Below are 24,164 nucleotides of genomic sequence, written 5' to 3'. Positions count from 1 at the left end.
ATTGTAATATTTTGTTAAACATTTCTTTTACGGGGTGAGTTCTTTGGTACATCTTGCACTGAGAATTTTTCATCGCCGATGTTAATACATATCATTTTCATTTCTTAAAAAAATAAAATCCATTAAAATGGCTAGTCCAATTTCTCAGCAAAATAAATATCAAACGTATGTTACAAACAACATTATCTTTTATTGTCCGAGCTTTATTTCACTAAGTAGATCAGTTGCATGGATTAGACGTCATAACACTTTATCATATTCACATTATTACATATTTAGTTCATATTATAGAGATTCAACAAAAGTTTTTACGTTAGATAGTCATCATATCATAAAGATTTGATTGCCTAACACAACCCTCTCTTCTTTTATCCGGATTCAAGACGGACTATACATAATAGACTTAATTGCAGTTTTAGCCCCTAACTTTCCCAAAGTTGTGATTTTGACCCTCTAAGAAAAAAAAACTACAAAACCGCCTCTAAGTTTTGCAACTGTAGCAGTTTTGGCCCCCCAAGGCAAAATAAAAAATAAAAAAAAGACACGTGACACCTCACTTAAGGTGCCACGTCAGCGTAGACCGAGTCAAAATTGGCCTTGGGGCCAAAACTGTCACAGTTGCAAAACTTAGAGGGTGGTTTTGTAGTTTTTTTTTCTTAGGGGGCCAAAATCGCAACTTTAGGAAAGTTATGGGGCAAAAACTGCAATTAAGCCTACATAATAAGACTGATATTACAAACACCAACTTTAATATGAAAAGATAATATTAAAACAAAATAATAATTATTAAAAATAAAATATGGTATATTCCAAGTATATATGTACAACTTTTTTATTAAACATGAGATTCATATTGGGACAGAGGGATGATGATAGAATTGAAGGAGTGTGGATAAAACGTGTACTCCCCAACCAATCAAAACACAGAGAAATCACACATTCTCAAATAATTCCAAAAACTTTCCATACGCCACATCTTTTGCCACATCATTTCATTATTCATTTCCACACAAAAACTCCAAAAACCAAACCAAAACCATACACAAACATAAACATAGTTTTAGTTCCAAGTAACAATACCAAACTTACTATTATTATTGTCTAAGTACACTAATTACAATGGCTGTTTCAACTAGTTTCTATGGTGCTAAATTGGAACCTTTGTTCCTTAAATGTTGTTCTTCTTCTTCAACAACATCATCATCCTCTTATGTTACTGCTCATTTATCATTTTTTGGTAGTAACAAAAAGAGCTTTGTTCAAAGAGGTTCAATTCGTTGTGACGCTTCATCTTCTGATGTTTTGGTTGATCCTAGTGATAATGCTAAATCTGTTTCTGCTTTACAACAGCTTAAAGCTTCTGCTGCTGATAGTAAGTCCTCTTTGAATGTTTTTTAGTTAAATAATGAATGGTTCAATTATATGGTTAAAAACTTTAGATTAGTGGTTACAAATTAAAATATATAAAATTATTTTTTTTTAATAATAATTTGTTGGTTAATGCAGTTTGAATACATGGTTAATTATGTTTAGTAGATGGTTAATGAATATAATAAGGTGTCGCAATTAATTAATCATAAAGTTATGCCAATTAACAATGATTTTGAACATAGTTAACCAAGATTTTCAGGTGTACATTTGATCACAAATTGTGGTTAATGGATATCATGTATGCAAAATTAAACACATGAAAGTTATGGTTAATGACGTTTAAAATCGTGATTATTTACGTTTGGTGGATGGTTAATGAATTGTGACACCTTGTTATATCCATATAAATTCATTAAGAGTATTAGACCTCTGCTGAAAATAGAAAAGAATAGAACATGCAAACTTTATTATGTTATATTCCTCGGAAGATATTAGTCATCGACGAAGTTAGTGAATATTTCAATTACATGAAATTAACTTTATGAAATTGACTTTCAACAGGATATACAAAGGAAAGGAGCAGCATTGTCGTTATCGGGCTAAGTATTCATACTACACCAGTCGATGTGCGCGAAAAACTTGCCATACCAGAAGCAGAATGGCCTAGAGCCATTGGTGAGCTTTGTAATCTGAATCATATTGAAGAAGCAGCAGTTCTGAGCACCTGCAACCGAATGGAGATATATGTTGTCGCACTTTCTCAGCACCGCGGTGTCAAAGAAGTCACTGAATGGATGTCCAATGTAGGTTCATTTTTTTCTCTATACGCAGTTCTTGTGAAAGCTAAATATCTACATATATGTTTGGATTGACATGTTTAAGTTTATCTATAGACATAAGCATTAGTAAGACTATTTGAGTGAGCTCATGAAAACAACTTATAGCTTATACGAAAACGGTTTGACTTTATTTTATCTTTTGCTATAGAAATAGATTATGCATTAGGAGTTACATGATGAGCACTTAATTCAGTGAGTTTTTTATTAATTGAATCTGATGATAAATACCGAGTTCGTACAAGAATTAGTGCATGATTGGAACCACGGTAAGTGTGAAGCTACAAGCTATAGCTTTTGCCGAAATCCAAATATACACCGTCAATCCAAACATACACTCAATTTGTTTTTGTTTTCTATTGCATTGATACATATTGGATATTTCTGTTATATTCTTGTTTTGCAGACAAGTGGTATACCTGCATCAGAGCTGTCGAAGTATCTATTTTTGCTATACAACAAGGATGCAACACAACACCTTTTTGAAGTATCAGCAGGTCTTGATTCTCTTGTAATGGGAGAAGGTCAAATCCTTGCACAAGTCAAACAAGTTGTGAAAGCAGGACAAGGAGTTAATGGCTTTGGTAGAAACATCAGTGGTCTATTCAAGCACGCAATCACCGTTGGTAAAAGGGTCCGAACTGAGACTAACATTGCAGCTGGTGCAGTTTCTGTTAGCTCGGCTGCAGTTGAATTAGCCTTGATGAAGTTACCTGATCAAGCCTCACAAGGCAATGCAAGAATGCTAGTTATTGGAGCTGGCAAAATGGGGAAGCTTGTGATCAAACATTTGGTTGCAAAAGGGTGTAAAAAGATGGTAGTTGTTAATCGAACTGAAGGGAGAGTTGCAGCAATCCGTGAAGAAATAAATGATGTTGAGATAATTTACAAACCCCTTTCGGAAATGCTCGAATGTATTGGTGAAGCAGATGTTGTTTTCACAAGCACTGCATCAGAGAATCCTTTGATTTTGAAACAAAATGTTAAGGAACTTCCTTTAGCAAGCGAAGAAACGGGAGGGAAACGCCTCTTCGTAGATATTTCTGTTCCGAGAAACGTAGGTTCATGTGTCGATGACCTTGAGTCTGTTAAGGTTTACAATGTTGATGATCTTAAAGAGGTTGTGGCTGCCAACAAAGAGGATAGGCTAAGAAAAGCAATGGAAGCACAAGTGATCATCGGCGAAGAATCGGGACAATTTGAAGCTTGGAGAGACTCATTAGAAACTGTTCCAACCATTAAGAAATTAAGGGCTTATGCTGAAAGATTAAGGGTTGCTGAACTTGAGAAATGTTTAGGTAAAATGGGTGATGATATAAATAAGAAGACACAAAAAGCTGTGGATGATCTTAGTAAGGGGATTGTGAATAAAATGCTTCATGGTCCAATGCAACATTTGAGATGTGATGGGAGTGATAGTAGGACTTTGAGTGAGACACTTGAGAATATGCATGCTTTGAACAGAATGTTTAGTCTTGAAACTGAGGTTTCTGTTTTGGAGCAGAAGATTAGAGCTAAGGTGGAGCAAAAACCACAGTAAGATTAATATGACACCATTTTCATTGATTATTACACTCATTTATTTTCTTATTGAAGATGAATATCCTTACCCTTAAAGGCTTGAGAAAGAATCATGTAATGTTGATTGAAACATGAAAGTCTCCTTTGTTTGTTTTTCTGGTTATGTATTTAGATTCATGACATGTTGAATCTTTAGTGTATATTGTACAAAATAGAGGAGTTGTGGCCTCTAAACTCGTAAATAGAGCCTAAATGTGTGTGCCTCTTTCAATCAGAATTAGTAAATTGGTTCAACACAATTGTGGGAATCTAACATCTTCCGCTAGACTCAACTCATGTTGATAACATATATTATTTTAATTATATTTAGATATCACGCGTACAAAAAATTTCAGGAAATGTAGGATCAAGAAAATATCTAAGAGTGAGAAACAACAATTAAGCAGCTTGATCCCCAGTAAATAGGTTTCTTCAGTTGCAGAAAATCATCCCCAGTAAAAATCTCATTATACAGCTCAAGGCAATCGAAAAAGAACAAGTCAAATTCTTAAAAAGAAAAGCAAAAGTCAGACTCTATGTTATCAATGATGCATGAATTCTCTACATATAGGGTGATTGTCTTCATGATAAGGGTCGCCGACAGCGGTGGACGATGAGGTGGAAAGTTGCCTGCTCTTGGATGTAGTAATTGGCGATAAGGCGTGCTGGTCAGCTAGCTCCCATGGAGGCGGAGGACCAGGCTGATGGTTGACTTCTCTTGGATATTGTAACTGGCAAGGGTACGGTTGTCCTCTAGTAGCTTACCGTCAATGATCAGACGTTGCTCGTGCATTGGGATCCCTTCCTTGTCAAGAATCTTCTTCTTCACATCGACTGTTGTGTCTGAACTCTCAACCCTCAGGGGAATCGTCTTTCCAGTCAGGTCTTCTACGTAGATTTGCATCTGCACCACAAATACCATTAAATCAGTAAAAGAAAATTTGAGACTGACATTTCAAGAACTAATCCAAAAATAGAAAACACTAACAACCTTAGTTTTCGCATTTCAAAAACTGATGAATTTGAGATAAAATGCTAGAGTATAAATTCAAAACATAAAAGAAAATAACAAAAATGTAATTGAAAAAGAAAAAAAAAACAAAGAAAAGGAGATAGGAGGTACCATGGGAGTTATGCAAATATCTAGCTGGAGAGGTTCAGAAGAACCAAATGGAATCACAAGCAACTCTGATGAAGGAGTTGCTAAAGCAACCTGTTGGACGTTCTTCGCAAAAGACTGTAATGTCAGTTTGCATATCCGAGACCTAGCCAATATATCATAACTATACTCGGACTCAGACGAGTTGGGACCAATGCAGCAAATATTGACTCCATTTCCCAAAAGCGTGGATCTATTATTGAGAATAAATAGTTTTCCCTCAGTTTCCTCTTGAAGAACAATGGTTTCATCGTTAGACTTCAAAGAGACAATGAAGGAGTGACCATAAGAAAATTTGATTTGAGAATCCCCATGTTTATGGCTGAAATGGTTGGACAACACTTCCGATGATGCAGCAAAGTCACAGCCTGAAAGGGGGCAGTAACATGGAAGGTAGATGCATTCGCCTTCGTGCTTCCTATTTCCAGTGTAACTTATTTTCTCCTTGCAACCATGTTTTGCATTTGGACATGACATTTCGATAGATAGCAATAGATTCTCAATGGCTTTACAACGTTTTGAGCTAATGCGCAACGAGCACTCATGACATTTGTTCCTAAGTTTAGTACAGCAGGTAGAGCAAACAATATGACCATTGTCACACTGAAAGGTATTGCAACATAAAAGAAAATCATCAAATTATACTTTGAACCATTTGTTAGAATAAAATAAGAGATTCATTGCAAGGCTTGTTAGCAAGTTTTGTAATCAAAAGTATAACCAATATAAAGCTAATCATTCTTAATATATTCTTCTCAAAACGCTACAGCGGTATAGCTAGTAGCGGTATGGTTGCTATATCAAAGTTTAGGGAAACAATAAGAGAAGTTCATACCATACACATGTAAAAACTCAAAAGTAGAAGGATATACAAAATTAAAGACATTCACACTTAAATAGAATCACTATCTCTAACAACTTATTCATCGTCGTCATGCTCATTCTCCTCACTACTAGACCGTTATGCATCTATCTCTGTTTCACCTCAAGTGTTTTGTGTCTCTATAGGGATAACTTGGTTCTCCATTCTTTCCTGGATCCTACAAAGCTGAGCATAAGATGAGGAGTGATAGTAATGCCGTCTTTAGAGGAATTTGGCTCCTCTAAAGCGAGAAAATCAAGGTCGTTAACTTAAAAATTCTTGATTGTTATGATGTACCTCTAATATTTATCTTTAATTTTCTAATTATTTGGTTTGATAATACTTTATTTATCTTGTAAAGTGAATTACTTGTTAAGACCTAGATATGAGTAAATAAGTGGGGGCATTCTTCACCTTATGCCCAACACAAATTCTAAGAAAATATCAAATACTATCTAAGATTCGTTGTCACGGGTCATGCTCATGTCTAATCTGGAGCATGAGGGGGTGTGGTATACTCATCAGATTAGGTGTGGCGTGTCCCAGTGTTACACGACACCCGACACATATAATTACGTTAAATTATGTGATTTTTTCAAATTATCAACAGAGTCATCGTAAGGTGTCCATGTCGTGTTTTGTGTCCGTGACACTATTGAATACAGAGCTTGAAACACATTGGCTCTTCTCATATGAAAATAATTTATGAAAAGAAAATGCATACCTGAAAGACAGGAATAGTTAAGGGTTGAAAACATTTGCAGCAATCAAGCAAATTAGGGTTGGAAATCATCAAAGGCTCCATCGCACGCAAGTCTTCTAGTAAAAAAGAAAATCAAGTCGCTGCTAAAAATTACTTTTTTTATTTTTTGACAAAACTAAAAATTACTTTTAACAAAACAGATAAATTGTAGGACCAGGTTTTGCTTTTTGGTATGACAACCTTACCCCTGCTCCTGCACATTGTTTTGTTTGGCAATGGGGTTCATAAATTACTGCCACTCCTTATCTTTTACTCCCTCTTCACGTTTACAAACAACTTTTTTTTTTTTATTGAACAAATGATGTACTATTTGGATTGCATTAGAGCATTAGCAATCAATTATTTATAATTTTTAATAAAAGTACATGCTAAAGACTCAATGACTCCAATGTCAATATATTAACAAGGACTCTAATGAAAAGTACTTAAATACAGTAAGTCTTCCTAACTTTACATCATTAAACAAAAATAATTTATTACTTCTTTTGCAAGTGGGACTAAATAATACATTTTATTACTTCTTTTAAATGTGTGACCCGTTAGTTGCCAGGAGAGAGAGTCCTTATATAATAACATGTTGCTTAATAATGACTCATTTTTTCTTTCTCCAATGAGGATCCTTAACGGGAAGTGGTCATTGTTGGACCCCCCATTAAAAATGCTCTTATATTTTAGATACATTAATTATTTAATTAATTTAAAAAAATACAAAAGTTATTCATAAATATGATCAGAATATCAAACAAAGTTTTTGGTATTTGGTGGATCCGTTGTAAAGGTTTTAAGGAAAATTTGTTATGGCAACCCTACCCTTAATTATCATGTTAAATAGGCATTCGATTGTACCCCTCCATCCCAAATTATAAAAATTTTGTTTCAAATTATAATCGTTTTACATGTTACTTTTTCTATTATATACATTAGTGCGTTCGTCTTCTGCTCTTTTAATTGCGCTAACGTTTGAAAATTATGAATGATGTCTTTTTTTTTTTTTATATAAAATTTTGATTTTGATTAAAACTAAAAATATAAATGTTTGTTGCTTTCAAGTTATAACAAACCAAAATAACCATGATTATTTATTTCAATTTTTTATGAAATTTTGATTTTGATTAAAACTAAAAATATAAATGTTTGTTGCTTTCAGATTATAACAAACCAAACTAATCATGATTATCTATTTCAATGACACTAACAATATACTCCCTCCGTCTCACAATATTAGTCGTTTAAGGTTTGTGCACGGTTATTAAGGAAATGATTAATTGTGTTGATTTCAATGGTAAAATTAATATCATTTACTAAAACACCCTTATTAATTGTAGTTAGTGGAGTAGTTAAGTTGGATGAAATTCAATAAATAAGGGTATAATAGTGGAAAAAAATAATAAATGTTGCATTAGTATTGTAAAGTGACAATTATTTTGAGAAAAAGAAAAAATGCTAAGGAGACAATAATTGTGAGACAGATGGAGTAATAAAAAAACATAATCTAATTTTTTTTAATGACACAAACAACAATCTTTATTATAGAAAAATTGTTTAAGGTTATAATTTGGATAGTGAAAAAGTAGTATAAATATATTCATCTAGTTTGTTACACTTTTTAATTGATAAAGGAAAAAACAATATCAATCAATCAATAGTATATATACTAGCGAACGTGCTCGTCTTTCCGCTCTTTTTATTGCGCTAATGTTTGAAAAATATGAACAGTGTTTTTTATGAAATTTTGATTAAAACTAAAAATATAAATGTTTGTTGCTTTCAGGTTATAAAAAACCAACTAACCATGATTATCTTTTTTTTTTTTTGTTACAAGGCTAAAATCAAACAAAAACAAAAACAGAGAGGGGAAAACAAAGGCAGAAGCCTAAGCTCTAGGAAAAGAGGTTCCTATGGCATCATTTCTAATTAAAACAAGAAGCTCATGAGGAGGAGAAGCATGGACTAAGCATTCTTCATTCGATGAAGCTCCCAATTTGGCCATGAAGTTCGCACATTGGTTTCCTTCACGGAGACAATGATGAACGGAGAAATTGTGAGCAGATAGGAGGTCCTTTATATCCTGAATTAGGACAGCATAGGCATGGAAATTTGATGCTCGGCCTGTAATAAGATTAATGGAGAGGAGGGAGTCCGAGTAGCAAGCTAAATCCTCTATTCCCATAGCTGCAGCCAAGAGAAAGCCGCGGTGAAGAGCAGTGAGTTCAGCTAACAGGATGTCTGTCGAATCCGAAATGAAGCCAGAGAAACCAGAGAGGTAGAAACCAGCGTTGTTTCGAATGATACCACCAAATCCAGCACGAGTTAGAGAACCAAGGCAACTCCCGTTCACATTGAGGATGTGACAAAGATGATTATTTTGATTCCATCTCACCATACGGTCGGGAGGGGTGGCGTTAATCTTTTTAAAACTAGCCTCAATAACATTAACTGAATCCTGAATATGGAAACTGATACGAAATAATGGCCAAGTTTCATTGCTGATACACATCATGTTGCGGTGCCTCCAAGACCACCAAAGACCGGCGAGGAAGTTGCTTGCGCGAGACCCAGAAGAGAAGGTCTTAAGCCAGACTTGCACACAACCCTCAGTGAAGAAAGCAGTGTTATCGAAACCAATTTTGTGCCAGATCGCTGTGGAGTATTTGCAGTCACGGACACAATGCAAGAAAGTTTCTTCATTTTCTCCACAACGCGAACAAGTTGCTGAGGCTGTCATATTTCTGCGATGAAGCAGGGATAAGGTAGGGGTTGCATTATGACAGGCAAGCCAAATAAGGAACTTGTATTTTTCAGGAGCTTTCAGCCGCCAAATCCAAGACCAAGAAGTATCATTACTCGTTGTTTCTGAGAGGGAGAGAAGCCAGGAGTACCCGCTTTTGGTAGTGTAAACGCCATTCTTGTTATGGTTCCAAATGAGAGCATCTTCAATATGAGCATTGAATTTCATGTCAGAATTATTGATGGTGTTCGCTATGTGTTGAGGAAGGTTGGTGTAGAGAACATCAGTATGCTGGCCATCGGACGTGAAGACATCTTTGACAGAGAGATGGAGATCATGAATGTCGATGATAGGGACCAGGGAACCAAGTAAACCATGAGAGCTCCAATTGCTAAACCAGAAAGAGGAGGTGCCCGCTCCTGCACGCCAAGTATAACTGGCTTTGAGAATGTTTTTGGCTCGAACTATGGAAGACCATGAAGGAGAGCTGCTGCTAGTCACTTTAGCATCAAGCATGTTAGGACCGGTTGAATACTTATTAGAGAGGAGATTCACCCATAACTTATTGGTGGATTGTACCATGTCCCAAACAAGTTTCCCAAGCAGACAAGTATTAGCATCTCTTGCTGAGCGAACACCCAAGCCACCAATATTCTTCGGTCTAGTAACTGTTTTCCAATTGACTAGCTAGGTGGATCCCTTTGTTATTAGAGCCCTTCCAGATGAAATTACGGGTTGTTTGGTCTATACTATCACAGATATTCTGAGGAAGCCAATTAATCTGCATATAGTAAGTAGGGATGGAGGATAAAACAGAAGTTGCTAGAGTCAGTCTACCTGTTCTGTTTAGGAGTCTATTCTTCCAAGATGCAAGTCTGGTTTGCATTTTTTCAATAATAAAGTTAAAATCACTTCTTCTAGGTCGACCCTGAAGCATTGGAAAACCCAAGTACTTGCCAAGAGAAGTTGTGCTTTGAATACCAGAAATAGCAGTGAGGTTGTTGATTTTGCCATTTGGGGTGCCAGAAGAATATAATGCTCTAGACTGGAAATATTAATTTTCAAACCTGATGCTCGACTGAACCTGTCAAATAAACTGGTGATGAAGTGAAGTTGGGAGCTTTTAGCCTTAGTAAAAAGAAGAACGTCATCAACAAAGAGAAGATGGGATATCTGAGGCTCGTCATGAGTGATGTGAATCGGTTCCCACCTCCCTTGAAGAACAACATCATGAATAGAAACTGAAAGCTTTTCCATACACAGGATGAAGAGGTAGGGAGAAAGCGGGTCACCTTGCCTGAGTCCATGAGTGGGCTTGAAATGAGGCATCTTGTTTCCGTTCCATAAGATAGAGTAGTTGGCTGAGGAGACACAATGCATGATAAGCTTGATGGTAATGTTTGGAAAACCAAAATCATGTAGACAAGAGTTGAGGAACTCCCAATTAACATTGTCAAACGCTTTTTCCAAGTCAAGCTTGAAAGCTACACATCCCTTCTTTCTTTTGGATCTTTTCATGAAGTGGACAATTTCCTGCAAAACAATTGAGTTATCAGATGTGCCCCTACCAGGTAGGAAACTACTTTGATAGGGGCCAATAATATTATTAAGAAGAGGCCGCAGTCGATGAACTAAAACCTTTGTGATGATTTTGTAATCTATATTGCAAAGACTGATGGGTCTGAAATCTTTGTAAGTTTTGGGAGGATCAATTTTTGGGATTAGTGCAATGAGAGTGTTTGAGATCTCCGGATCAAAATGACCTGTTAGGAAGGCTGTTTGGACAAGATGGTGGATGTCATCACCAACAATATGCCAGTATTGTTTGAAGAAAATGCAGTGGAAACCATCGGGTCCAGGGGCTTTGTAAGGTTTCATGGAGTTAAGGGCAGCAAAAACTTCATTTTTGGTAACATGAGAGGTTAGAGAATTTTTACCGGTGTCATCAAGGACGGGGTGGCTTCCTTCATTGAAGGTTCGGTTATGGGGGGGTTGGTTGCCGCAAAAGAAATTTTTGAAATATTTTTGGGCTTCTTCTTAGAGAATAGCACTGTCAGAAGTTGTGATGCCATTTGGGAGCTGCAGCCTATGAATTCTGTTTCGCTTTCTTCTGATGATAGTTTGAGCATGAAAAAAAGAAGTGTTTTTGTCACCAAACTTTACCCATTGTTCTCTTGACTTTTGGTACCACAACATTTCTTCTTGGAAGAGGATATGATTGTATTCTTGTTGCAGCTCTTTTTCAAGAAGAGTGTGTCGAGATGAGTCAACTCTTTCTAAATAGGATTGAACACCCTTGAGTCTCTGTTCCACATGTTTTTTCCTTTGAAAAATGTTTCCAAAGACATCATGGTTGAAAGTGATTGAGTTCTCCATGACTTTGATTAGAGATGCGGTTGTGTTATGATTGTAAGTGGTCCAAGATTTTTTGACCACATCAATATACTCACTGTGGTCTATCCAGGCTGCTTCAAAACGAAAGGGTCGGGGCCCTCTAGCAAGAGGGAGGCCGCCAAAACGGAGGAGGAGAGGATTGTGATCTGAATGTAATCTACAGAGGACTTCAACAAAAGCTTCAGGGAAGGAAAGACGCCAGTCAACATTAGCCAAACCTCTGTCAAGCTTTTTAGAGAGAATACGGATGCCATTGTTGTTTTTATGCCAAGTATAGCGACCACCTGTTGTTGTAAGGTCGAGGAGGTTGCAATTGTTCATGAAGTTTGAGAAAGTGGCAGCTCTATTGTGATGGAAGATGCCGCCTCTTTGTTCACTGGGGAGGAGGGTCTCATTAAAATCACCTATGAGCATCCACAGTACGTCCATGGTATTACTGATGTTCATGAGATAATTCCAGAGGTTGGGTCGCATGGAGTAGTTCGGGCTAGCATAGATGCAAGTGCAAGTAGTGTTAGCAGTATCTCGGCCAATGGAGAAGGTTATGGAGTACAGGTTAGAATCAAGAATAGTTAAGGAAATGTTGGTTGCAGAATGTTTGAGGAGCCAAATGCCTCCAGAATGACCATTTGCTTCAACAATGTGAACTGGAGTGTAGCCAATATTAGTCCAGAAGGATGAGAGTCGAGTAAAAGGTATGTGAGTTTCATAAATAGCCATGAAAGTTGGATTGTGCTTTCTTATCATATCTTTCAGTTGTCTTCTGGCATTGTTATTGTATGCCCATCTGATGTTCCAAGAGAGGATTGAAGTATCTATCAAAGCATCCATAACAAGACTGGAAAACAAAAAGGTCCACAGAGATAGATACTTACGTGACCATGTCTTCATCACGTACACCAAAGTCATCATTATTCTTCATAGAAGCAATGCAATCATCAGTTGTGTCCTCACTGGTAACGTGATTGTGGCTAGCGATTGGGCTTGTGTGAGGGTCAGTGATGGCTGGGGGGTTCAAATGCGTGGGGGTAAGGATGGTGACGTTACCAAAATTTGGTTCAAAAGGAACAGATTGGTCGAGTTTGTGTGGGGACGGGATGGATGTTTCATGGTTGTTATTGGCTCTGTAGTTGCTCTTTACCACATAAGTTGGTATTGCATGCTTTTTTGAACAATCATTCACAGACTTAGGTTTGGTATTAATGGTTGGGGAAGCAAAAGAGTATTCCATGACGGGGTCAGAATTGTTTTCTTCTTGCCTACGTCTTTTGGGGTCATTGGTGGGTTTGTTTGCACGTGTTATGTCATTAGGATTAGGACGTGGGGGAAATTTCTGGTTTAGTGGGGCAGGTCTGTTTTTTTCGGTCACAGATGTCAACGGAGTGAACCTATTGGTTTTGTTGGTAACAGGTTTTGAGGAAATTAAGGTGGGGTTACTGGTTGACTTCTTTTTTCTTGTAACAAGCAGCCAATCTCCATGAAGCTCTTTATTCCCTTCATCAATGCTAATTATATTGCCCTTAATTGCTGATAAATCATTTGGAACATAATTAACTGCCTTACCGTTACTGGATTCCGACATTAACTGTGACTGGTCGATGGTTTGGTTGATGTGTTGTGGCGGCTGGCTGTCCTCTTGTTGGTTGTCGGCAGTCTGTTGTTGTGGTGTCTCGGGAGGGGCGGTTCTGAGGGGCGTGGTGCAGTTTCTACCCAGATGGCCGTAACACCCACAGTTGGTGCATATTAGGTGGAGGCCCTCATACTGAATTTTGTACCAATGTTCGTTCACCCAAATTTTTCCTACAACTGGCAGAGTGAGATCAATTTCGACACAAACTCTTGCAAATTTACCTCTTTCAACTTTCAGAGTGTTAGTGTCCACTTTGACTGGCCGACCAATTGCTGAAGCCATGGCTAGAAGAAAACTCTCGTCATAATAGACTAAATTTAAACCTGGAAAGCGAACCCACACGACTGTGCGTTCCACTTTGGCATTTGGAGAAGCAAATTCAGGTGACCAATGTGTGACTGCCAGACAATGGTCATATATTAACCAAGGGCCTCCAGTAACAACTTTCTCTTTGTCTGCTGCTTGATCAAACTTCACCATATAGAAACCGTTGTCGTTATCCATGATTTCGAAACCTCCTTGGAGTTTCCAAATTCTGTGCAGCCGATCTCTCATGGTGTTGTAACCTAGGGTTTTGCCCAACAGCTTGACGACGAGGGCGTCTTTCCATGGTGTGCAGAGTTCCTGAAACACCGTTGGTTCCAGATAAACCTTTGGGAGTAGTTTGTTTCCATCTTCCAGTTCAATTCGCACCAAATTCTTTTCGATCATGTTTTCTCTTTCATGGGTTGGACCTTCTTGAGAGGATCCCAAGAGTTTATCGCGGAAGGAAGGCTTTGGCGGTGAAAGCTTAAGGTCAGGTGGCTTTTTTGTGTGGTTCAGGGTTGGATCATCTTGAGCGGAGAAGACAAACTCAGAACTCATTGCACTAGGGTTTCTATTCCTAAGGTTTTTTTTTTTGTTTAATTTACTTAGCGGTTGGAGAATCGCAAATAGCCTTGGAGAATTGCAAATCGCAAATCGCCCAAGGAATCGTACTATCAAAGCTTTGCTTCAACGTTTTCATGATTATCTATTTCAATGACACTAACAATACAACAAAAAAATATAATTTTTTTTAATGACACCAATAACAATCTTTATTATATAAAAAATTATTTAAGGGTATAATTGGGATAATGAAAAAGTAAATATAAATATACTCTTCTAGTTTGTTACATTTTTTAATTAAATGATAAAGGAAAATAAAAAGATATATATATATATATATATATATATATATATATTCATATCGTGTTTGTTACATTTTTTAATATTTAAATTTATTCTTATCTGTTTGTTACATGTGTTATTTGTATTGAAAATTGATGACATTTTTTGAAACAGAAAAAGTCATCCTAAAAAGGCTGAAATGAATTATTTTCTTTATATATAGTATAGATTTAACTATTTATTATTTTTTGTTCTTTCAATTTTTTAATTTATGTTTCTCATTTTTTTTTTACATCTTTCTCATACCATTTATTAATGACAATTTTAATATTTTTTTTTAGTATAAGTCGTTTTGAGTGAGACACTTGAGAACATGCATGCTTTGAATAGAAATTTGAATAGAATGTTTAGTCTTGAAACTGAGGTTTCTGTTTTGGAGCAAAGATTAGAGCTAAGGTGGAGCGAAAACCACAGCAGGATTAACATCACACCATTTTCATTGATTATTACACATTTACACTCATTTATTTTCTTATGGAAGATGAAAATCCTTACCCTTAAAGGCTTGAGAAAGAATCATGTAATATCTCTATCTTGATTGAAACATGAAAGTCTCCTTTGTTTATTTTTTTGGTTATGTATTTAGATTCATGACATGTTGAATCTTTAGTGTATATTGTACAAAATAGAGTTGTGGCTAGCTTTGTATTTATAATCACAAATATTCCATGCCTATGAGTTGTCCCTTGTTAACACTCTGATGAGTTTCTTTGGTTTTAACTATTTTGTTCTTAAGAGTAAAGAGGCATAGTAATCTTGAATTCGGTCAATAGATAAATGAAGTATGTCCAAAAATTGTTCGTGTCATGGAGTGAATAATTTGAATACTTTCGATCGATTCAACATTAACGAAAACTCATTAACTTAACCACTTGAGTATTGCAATGAGTTTTTTTTTTCTTTATAAGATTATATTGGTTTTGTTGGTGTTTTTGGACGCTAAATTATTAACGTACAAATGTTGCTGATATAAATAAATGTAAGGAGCAAGACCGGGAGGGGGGATATTTTGACTCCAAGAGTAAGTGTAATAACTTACTCCAAATTTTGACCTTTAATTCCAATTTTGATTAATGACTTAGATTAATTGATATGGTAGGCTTTAATTCCATTTTCTATTGCAGTCAACACTTATCACCACAATATAACAAAACAGTAAACTTCTTTGAATTTATTCAGTTTTTTTGTCTTCTCCCATTGCTTTTTTGGTATCACGCTAAAGAATTTTTGAGGGTTAACAACAAAACTTAAAATCCTTTCGTTGAAATAAAAATTTCAAGATTCACTCATTCTATATACTTAAATAATTCAAGATTTTAAAAATCTTATATCACGATGGTAAAATAAGAATCAAAGTTTTTTTTATTTGACCACAATTTTTTTTCTTCTCCCTTTACTTTTTTACTTACACTAAATCAATTGCATATATTTTTTCTTAAAGAAAATAATTGTTAAATTTAAAGAATTGCATATTTATTCTTCTCCCGTTAATATTTTTTATACGACATATTTTATTTGGTTTCTTCATTATAATTCTGATCTTTTCTTATAAATATGAAAATTCAAACAATTATTCTTGGATTTATTAATCATTTTCAATGGAAAGAATAAATAAGTCGTATACAAAAATTTTAAGAAAAGATCAGAATTATAATGAAGAAACCAAATAAAAGTATAAAAAATAGTAACGGGAGAAGAATAAATATGCAATTCTTTAAATTTTACAATTGTTTTCTTTAAAAAAAAAATACATTCAATTGTTTTACAATTGTTTTAGCGTAAAAGGAAGTAAAGGGAGAAAGAAAAAATTGTGGTCGAATAAAAAACTTTATGCTTATTTTCCATTGTGGTATAAGATTTTTAAAATCTTGAATTATTTAAGTATATAGAATGAGTGAATCTTTTTATTTATTTTTTTTTTAAAAAAAAAAAAAAAAGAAGAATGACTGAATCTTTTTTTTTAAGGAATAGAATGAGTGAATCTTGAAATTTTTATTTCATGGAAATGATTTTAAGTTTTGTTGCTAACCCTAAACAATTCTTTTAGCATGAAACCAAAAAAAGCAATGGGAGAAGAAAAAAAATCAACCAATTAAAAGACATTTATTGTTTTGTTATTTTGTGGTGATAAGTGTTGACTACAATAGAAAATGGAATTAAAGCCTACCATATCAATTAATCTAAGCTATTAATCAAAATTGGAATTAAAGGTCAAGATTTGGAGTAAGTTATTACACTTACTCTTGGAGACAAAATATCCCTCCTCGCAAGACCGGTCTAATTTGTTTAGGAGCTTAAAAAAAAATTATAACAAAACATTTTAAAATAAAATAAAATATAACCCAAAGCTTGTAGAAAGATAAATCAAGTTTGAACTTGGGCCAAAGAGAATATCAAGTCGACATTTTTTGGTGGTGGCCGAGGTTCGAACCCCGGACCTTGTATATTTTTTATTTTTATGCATTGTCCATATCAACTGAGCTAAGCTCACGAGGACGACATTTTAAACAATTAAGCTAAGCAAACATTTAATAATAATTTATCACTGTATATTTTTAACATTTTTGAGCAAATTATATATTTTTTTTAGCAAATTATATATTTATAACTAAATTAATTTTTTATTTGACTTGTTTTAATTTGGGCCAAAATTTTAAGCCCTAACGTTGACACATTGACCCTTGGATCGATCATATTCTCAATATGAAGAGTTAAGATCAAATAAAAAAGAAAAGAATAAACCGTTTATTTGATCCCTAAATTATTATCCTCTCATCTCTCACCAATTTAGTTATAAACTATTAAAATCAACTAAAATACGAAAAATACATCAATATATAATCTTTAAACAATTTTGTTAACCGATCGACTAAATATTTCGACGGGAGAATAGTTTAGGAACTTTTTTTTTTATACAAATAGTTCATGACTTTATCGGAAGGATGGTCAAGTATGACGAGGAAAATAACTATGGTCCGTGGAGGAGATTCATGCGAGTTCGAGTTGAAATTGCTTTGGAGGAGCCGCAGCAACAAAGTCTCGTGATTGAACGGGAAGAAGGTGAGGATATCAAACTTGTTCTTAAATATGAGAAATTAGGCAAATTCTGTTTTGTCTGTGGTGCCATAGGCCATACGGAGAATTTTTGCACTGACAAGTTTGAAACCAACGCTGCCAGTAGTGAGAAAAAATGTGGGGCTTACCTCCGTGCTGAAAATTCCTCTTCTGGTGGTGGTAACAAGGTGGCGAGTAGATGGATAGTTGACGGCCGGAGCAAGAATTCCGGTGGTCGGAATGATGATGGTACATCCATTAATGGCATTCAAAGCAGTCATTTAACGGTAATTGATGGTAATTCAAGTCATAAACTTTATGGTCGCATTAAAGTTGACATTGATGTGCAATCAAGAGCTTTAAAATTTTTCAAATTCATGGAATGTCAACGCTCGGATGGAACGGGGCTAGTAAGGTGGTGGACAGAAATTGATCCAACTGAGGAGATTAATGGTGGGCCCAAGAAAAAAGAGGTCTCAACAAAGAAGAAGATTTTTGCTCCGAATCTTACAAAATCGGATCAAATAAATCAAGCCTTAGCAGAAGGAATGACGGAGAAGGACGAATTTCTGTATGAGAATGGGGGAGGTGCAGAAGCGCTTTGGAAGCTGATAGATTTGGAAGCCCAACAAAAAAATGCAAGCCCACAAAATTCTATGGTGGGGGACAGCCAGAGGGGCCCACGTGGGGCCAAAGGAAAGGAAGAAGAGAAAGGTGTGAACAGCAGGGTCCCACAAGGGGACAGCCGCCAGACATCACACGCAAAACAAGGCCAGCTTGTCTTGTGTGACAACACTCAACAGCAGGTGGTCCCACAGGGACAAAAACCAGCACAGCAATCATTAAGCATTCATTACAAAATGACTGGCACGGATTACAGAAGTCTTTTTACTAAGGAATCTGCACCAATGCCAATCAATGCTACTTTTAGTAATAATAATTGTGTCATACAGGTACAAAAGGTTGACCAGTTTCAAACTTTGATGAGTAGAGACAATAAAGGTCAATCATCAGCCTTGTCTCCTATCTTTACTGGTAATGATTACCGTGCAGCTTTTTCCACAAAGGACAAAAGCACTCAGCCAAGCCGAGCCAAGCTGGTTAGAAAAGACAAAGCTGTAGCAGCTGTACAAACTCATGGGAAGCAGCGCAAGCCTCCTCTGTTGCGCAGCCCAGTGCAGCCTGGCTCCTTCATGGCTAGTGCACGTGGGGCCAGCAGAGGTAGTGGACCTCAAGAAGAAAATGGGCCCAAGAAAAGGTCCAGAACAGATTTTGCTGAGGAAGGTGAACAAGGAAAGGAGGGGCAGAAAGCAGTGGCTGTTTTTAACAATCCAGTTTTTGAAAAAAACAACGAATCGGCGGGACCTGGTCACCAGGCCTGCCGGGACCAATGAGTATTGTAGCATGGAATTGCCGAGGCTTGGGAAACCTGCGTGTAATTCCTAAAATTAAATTCCTTGTTCGGTATTATAAACCGGATATCCTTTTCCTTAGTGAAACTATTGTTCAAGTTAATAAAATCGAGGAATTTCGTTATTTGTTGGGCTATGATTCTTGCTTTGCTCCCGATAGAGTTAGTAGAGGAGGGGGTGTTGCTTTATTTTGGCGCAATACAATAAATTGTAGTATTGTCAACTATTCTTCGAATCATATTAGTGCTAAAATTGAAGAAAGTAATGGGAGTTGGATGTTTACTGGCTTTTATGGTTACCCGGAAGTTAGTAGAAGAAGAGACTCTTGGAATTTTCTTCGTCGTCTTGCTAGCAGTATTAATTTACCGTGGTGCCTGATGGGGGATTTTAATGATATTCTTCATGCCGACGAGAAAAAAGGAAGAGCCACTAGACCTAATTGGCTAGTCAGAGGCTTTAGGCAAGCTGTTCAAGATGCGAATCTAGTAGATGTTCATATGGAAGGTTACCCCTTCACCTGGTTTAAAAGTTTGGGTACTCCTCGTGCTGTAGAAGAAAAGTTGGATAGGGCGTTAGCAAATAATGCTTGGATGCAGCTGTTTCCCAATGCTAAACTGGAAAATCTAGTTGCTCCATCTTCTGACCACTTCCCAATTTTATTGGATAGAACACCGGTGATACGATCCCACAGAGTTAAAAGGTCCTTCAAATTTGAAAATGCCTGGAGAATTGAAGACGGCCTCAATGAGATGGTTCATAATAGTTGGCTTGGGAGTGCGGGAAATAGTGTCATTAATAAATTATCCACATGTGCAGAAGATTTGATGCATTGGAACAAAACTCATTGCAACAAGCTCCAAAAAGACATTGAAGAATGTCGACATCAGCTTAGTAGAAGTCGTGGTGTTAATGGTATTCAAGATGAGGTTCAGTTCGACAACTTAAGGAAAAAACTTAACCATCTACTTGTCCAGGAGGATATGTACTGGAGACAGAGAGCTAAGACACACTGGCTTCGTGATGGAGACCTGAATACGAAGTTCTTTCATGCTGCAGCTACTTCTAGAAAGAAAGTTAACAAAATACTTTCTCTTGATACCGATGAAGGAATTCGTGTTACAGATGATTCAGGAATGCAATCTATTGCGAAGAATTATTTTGAAGAACTGTTTGAGGGTCAAGAAAGTGTTCGTTCCCCTGTGGTTGACTTGTTGGATCCAGTCTTAGATAATGAAGACAATGACCAGCTAACAGCCCCGTTTTGTATAGAAGAGTTTAAAGAAGCTATGTTTTCCATGCAGCCTAACAAATGCCCTGGACCAGATGGATTCAATCCTGGTTTCTACCAACACTTTTGGTCGGTATGCAGTGATGATATTTATAATGAGTGCTGCCAATGGTTGAATGAAGGGCAATTTCCTCCTTCTTTGAATTCCACAAATATAGCACTTATCCCTAAAGGTACTGATCAAAAAACTATGAAAGACTGGAGACCTATAGCTTTATGTAATGTTCTATATAAGCTATTGTCTAAAGTCCTTGCAAATCGTCTGAAGAAAGTTCTACCCAAGTGTATTGCCGATTCACAGTCAGCCTTTGTACCGGGAAGATCCATTTTGGATAACGCTTTAGTAGCTATTGAAGTGGTCCACTATATGAAGACAAAGACAAAGGGCAATGATAAGAGTGTTGCATTGAAGCTAGATATCAGTAAAGCCTATGATAGGATTAACTGGTCCTATCTCAAGGATGTTATGCACAAGTTGGGATTCTCTGACAAGTGGATTCACTGGATTATGATGTGTGTAGAAACGGTTGATTATTCCGTTATTGTGAATAAAGAAATGGTGGGACCTATTATTCCAGGACGTGGTCTAAGGCAAGGAGATCCGTTATCTCCTTACCTGTTTATTCTGTGTGCCGAAGGTCTCTCCGCGTTGATCAGAGATGCTGAAAACAGAGAAGATCTCCAAGGTGTACGCATTTGTCGTAGTGCACCTAGGGTGTCCCATTTACTCTTTGCTGATGATTGTTTCTTGTTCTTCCAAGCGGAGGAGAGTCAAGCAAATGTGATGAAGCAAGTTTTAATGAGGTATGAGGCAGCATCAGGACAAGCCATCAGCCTTCCTAAGTCAGAAATCTTTTATAGCAGAAATGTCCAAGATCCGCTGCGACAATCTATTACAAACATTTTAGGGGTTCGTGCGGTATTAGGTACCGGTAAGTATCTTGGTTTGCCTTCGATGGTAGGGCGAAGCAAAAAAGCAACGTTCAGTTTCATTAAAGATCGAGTGTGGCAAAAAATTAGCAGCTGGAGTAGCAAATGCTTGTCCAAAGCAGGAAGGGAAGTCATGATTAAATCTGTCCTTCAAGCTATTCCTTCGTATGTTATGAGCATTTTCAGATTACCAAACTCACTTCTGGATGAAATTGAAAAGATGATGAATGCTTTCTGGTGGGGACATGGAGGTGCAAATAACAAAGGGATGCGCTGGCTTTCGTGGGAAAAGTTATCAGTGCATAAGAACCATGGAGGTATGGGTTTCAAAGATTTGGCAGCATTTAATGTTGCCATGCTTGGAAAACAAGGTTGGCAATTACAAATTGAGTCGGATAGTCTTGTCTCAAGAATTTTTAAAGCTCGGTATTATCCGAATAGTAGCTACTTGGACTCTAAATTGGGACACAATCCAAGCTTTGTTTGGCGTAGTATTTTCAGCGCAAAGGTGGTTGTTAGGCAAGGTGCCCGTTGGAAAATTGGTTCAGGATTTAATATTCCTATTATTAGTGAGCCATGGATTGGGGAAGGGTCTAGTATTCCTCCTGTTGAACCTGACATGCTGGCTCTTCAATCTTACTCAGTTGGACACCTAATGGATCATAATGCTAAAGTTTGGAATGAACAATTGGTTCGTCAGTTATTTGCAACAGAAACTGCCAATAATATCTTGAATACCCCTTTACATCAACAAGTCCACACAGATAAGTTGATTTGGAAAGCCGAGAAGAATGGGTGTTATTCTGTTAAGAGTGCTTATCGCATGTGTATTGAAGAAATAATTAATAACGATCATCTGCGAAAGCCTGATTATTGGAGTGGTATTTGGAGACTAAAAGTACCACCGAAAGTTAAGAGTTTGGTGTGGAGAATTTGTAGGGATTGTTTCCCAACGAGGGTAAAGCTACGAAGCAGGGGAGTTAATTGCCCTTCAGATTGTGTTATGTGTGAAGATCCCCATGAAGACAGTTATCATTTATTGTTTCATTGTAAGACAGCTATCGATGTTTGGAATGCAGCCAATGTTTGGCACTTGATATCTCCATCTTTGAACCAGTTTGATAATGCATCAGATATCATATTCCATTTGTTACGAATCCTGCCTACGACCCAGATAGAGAACATTGTAACCATTATATGGAGTATCTGGAAAGCTAGAAACCTTAAGTTGTGGCAACAAGTGTCAGACTCAACCACAACAATCCTGGCAAGAGCTATTCATCTTTTAGAAGGTTGGAGGAATGCTAATCGTAAGCAAAATCCGACAAGTCAGAGTCTCACTTCTACCACTCTTCCTCGCAATCACAACAACCAGGTAGTTGACGGAGAAACAAACATCAGATGGAGGAAACCTAGAAGTGGCAGATTTAAATGTAATGTTGATGCCTCTTTTTCAGGTGTCAACAACAAGGTTGGCTTGGGCATGTGTATTAGAGATTCAGCAGGATTCTATGTCCGCTCAAAGATCATGTGGTTCTCTCCGTTGTGCTCCGTTGATGTTGGAGAGGCGCTGGGACTTTATCATGCAATTCGGTGGGTTCATGAACTTCAATTTGAAAATGTTGATTTCGAAGTTGACTCGAAAAGAGTAGCCGACTACTTCAACAAAGGACGAGGAGATGTCACCGAATTTGGTTCCATAATGGATAGTAGTATCCAATTCTGTAGGTCGTTTTTAACAAACTCTCATGTCGAGTTTACTAGGAGGCAAGCAAATGAGGTTGCTCATACATTAGCTAAGGCAGCCACATCTAGTTCTAGCTTCCGTACCTTTGATGAAATTCCAACATGTATTACTGAATTAATTTTAAATGAAATGATATAAGTTACTTTCTCTCAAAAAAAAAAAAAATAGTTCATGACTTTTTAATTGACTTTAATAAGAGATTTTTTTTTTTTGAAGGGACTTTAATAAGAGATTATATTGATAACAAAGTGATAATTCAATGACCAAATTAAATGATTATTCGATAGAAAAATGTGGGACGTGATTACTTCTCAAGAAGTATATAGGAGGTGATTAATGGAAACCTATTTATTATACGAGTTTAAGATTAGAAGTGATTTAATGGTCCACGATACCACTTAAAAAGCATTTAAAACAAAACAAAGAATAATGAAACTTTTAGCAGAAATAGAATCACACAAAATATTTCATAGCAATGCAATTTATTGCATAGAAAACAAATGCAAAGTAATTTCTATGAATCTTCCATTGATCTCGCGATTTTTCGTGGGTCTCAAGTTGATGCCTCAAAATCTCATCTCATGTTTTGATTTCCACAACTTTCTATATATACATGACAAGTCTTTGGAAGTTCATATTCACAATACATCATTTTTTTCTCTCATAAAAATTTTACCTCATGGGAAGTTGTTCCTCCAAAGAATGGAAGACATGGGATGAATATGATGATAAGGGAAACAAGAAGAAGAAGAGTGACTTAACGTCAAAAATATCAGGGATTAAGAATGATGGCACTGTTTCAAAAACTACGAAGGTCACAAAACGTAGTGGTAGTGCTCCCAAGGTTTCAAAAACTACGAAGGTCACAAAACGTAGTGGTAGTGCTCCCAAGAATGATAACATGTGTATTATGAGTGCTGGAGGTGTTGGTGGAGGGCACGGGCATGGAAATGGTGGTGGAGGTACTGGAGGTGGTGGTGGAGGGGATCATGGCGGAGGGCATGGAGGCAGTGGAGGTGGTGGGTGTGGAGGTGGCGGCGGAGGGCATGGAGGCGGTGGAGGTTGTGGTGGTGGCGGTGGGTGTGGATGTAGTTAGTAATTACTTATAAAGATTTGCTTACTTCTATTTTAACTTTTAAATAAAGTGGCAACTTCTATATTCTAGGGTTTTGTTAGTTATAATACTCAACTTTCTATCATTTCATTTGATGTAATGTT

General features: G+C 36.7%; 3 protein-coding genes across 4 annotated transcripts; 1 reads left to right on the top strand and 2 right to left on the bottom strand.

Moving 5' to 3' along the window:
- The first annotated feature begins 1,038 nt into the window (after positions 1-1,038).
- Positions 1,039-15,129, top strand: LOC146922938 (glutamyl-tRNA reductase 1, chloroplastic-like). 2 transcript variants are annotated; one of them, XR_015012648.1, is made up of 4 exons: positions 1,039-1,372; positions 1,933-2,174; positions 2,614-3,825; positions 15,019-15,129. XR_015012648.1 is itself a non-coding variant. In XM_085715713.1 (3 exons), exons 1-3 carry the CDS (start codon positions 1,120-1,122, stop codon positions 3,745-3,747), a joined length of 1,629 nt encoding a protein of 542 aa, XP_085571839.1. In that variant the 5' UTR covers positions 1,039-1,119; the 3' UTR covers positions 3,748-4,036. The 2 variants fall into 2 exon arrangements, 1 of the variants encoding a protein (XP_085571839.1); XM_085715713.1 differs by lacking the exon at positions 15,019-15,129 and having other exon boundaries at positions 2,614-4,036.
- On the bottom strand, positions 4,148-6,655 carry LOC146922940 (E3 ubiquitin-protein ligase SINA-like 10). Its single transcript, XM_085715715.1, has 3 exons — positions 6,513-6,655; positions 4,891-5,529; positions 4,148-4,671 (listed from the first exon to the last, which is right to left on the bottom strand). Exons 1-3 carry the CDS (start codon positions 6,591-6,593, stop codon positions 4,441-4,443), a joined length of 951 nt encoding a protein of 316 aa, XP_085571841.1. The 5' UTR covers positions 6,594-6,655; the 3' UTR covers positions 4,148-4,440.
- On the bottom strand, positions 11,317-14,167 carry LOC146922939 (uncharacterized). The gene is made up of 2 exons (XM_085711637.1): positions 12,549-14,167; positions 11,317-12,460 (listed from the first exon to the last, which is right to left on the bottom strand). Exons 1-2 carry the CDS (start codon positions 14,165-14,167, stop codon positions 11,317-11,319), a joined length of 2,763 nt encoding a protein of 920 aa, XP_085567763.1.
- Positions 15,130-24,164: the final 9,035 nt, after the last annotated feature.

The sequence above is a fragment of the Medicago sativa genome, chromosome 5 (genome assembly GCF_051527215.1).
Source record: "Medicago sativa cultivar Bolivia chromosome 5, Bolivia_mono, whole genome shotgun sequence".
Lineage (NCBI taxonomy): Eukaryota > Viridiplantae > Streptophyta > Magnoliopsida > Fabales > Fabaceae > Medicago > Medicago sativa.
The sequence above is the reverse complement of the archived record's forward strand: the minus strand, read 5'-3'. Positions and strand labels throughout refer to the sequence as shown.

Excerpts from the sequence above, each read along its gene's own strand:
- LOC146922938 (XM_085715713.1), top strand. The coding sequence starts at position 1,120 with ATGGCTGTTTCAACTAGTTTCTATGGTGCTAAATTGGAACCTTTGTTC. Across the intron at positions 1,373-1,932 it reads TAAAGCTTCTGCTGCTGATA|GATATACAAAGGAAAGGAGC; the intron begins GTAAGTCCTCTT and ends GACTTTCAACAG. Across the intron at positions 2,175-2,613 it reads TCACTGAATGGATGTCCAAT|ACAAGTGGTATACCTGCATC; the intron begins GTAGGTTCATTT and ends CTTGTTTTGCAG.
- LOC146922940 (XM_085715715.1), bottom strand. The coding sequence starts at position 6,593 with ATGGAGCCTTTGATGATTTCCAACCCTAATTTGCTTGATTGCTGCAAA. Across the intron at positions 5,530-6,512 it reads TAACTATTCCTGTCTTTCAG|TGTGACAATGGTCATATTGT; the intron begins GTATGCATTTTC and ends AATACCTTTCAG. Across the intron at positions 4,672-4,890 it reads ATATTTGCATAACTCCCATG|ATGCAAATCTACGTAGAAGA; the intron begins GTACCTCCTATC and ends TTTGTGGTGCAG.
- LOC146922939 (XM_085711637.1), bottom strand. The coding sequence starts at position 14,167 with ATGAGTTCTGAGTTTGTCTTCTCCGCTCAAGATGATCCAACCCTGAAC. Across the intron at positions 12,461-12,548 it reads CGTGATGAAGACATGGTCAC|ATGGGCATACAATAACAATG; the intron begins GTAAGTATCTAT and ends TTGGAACATCAG.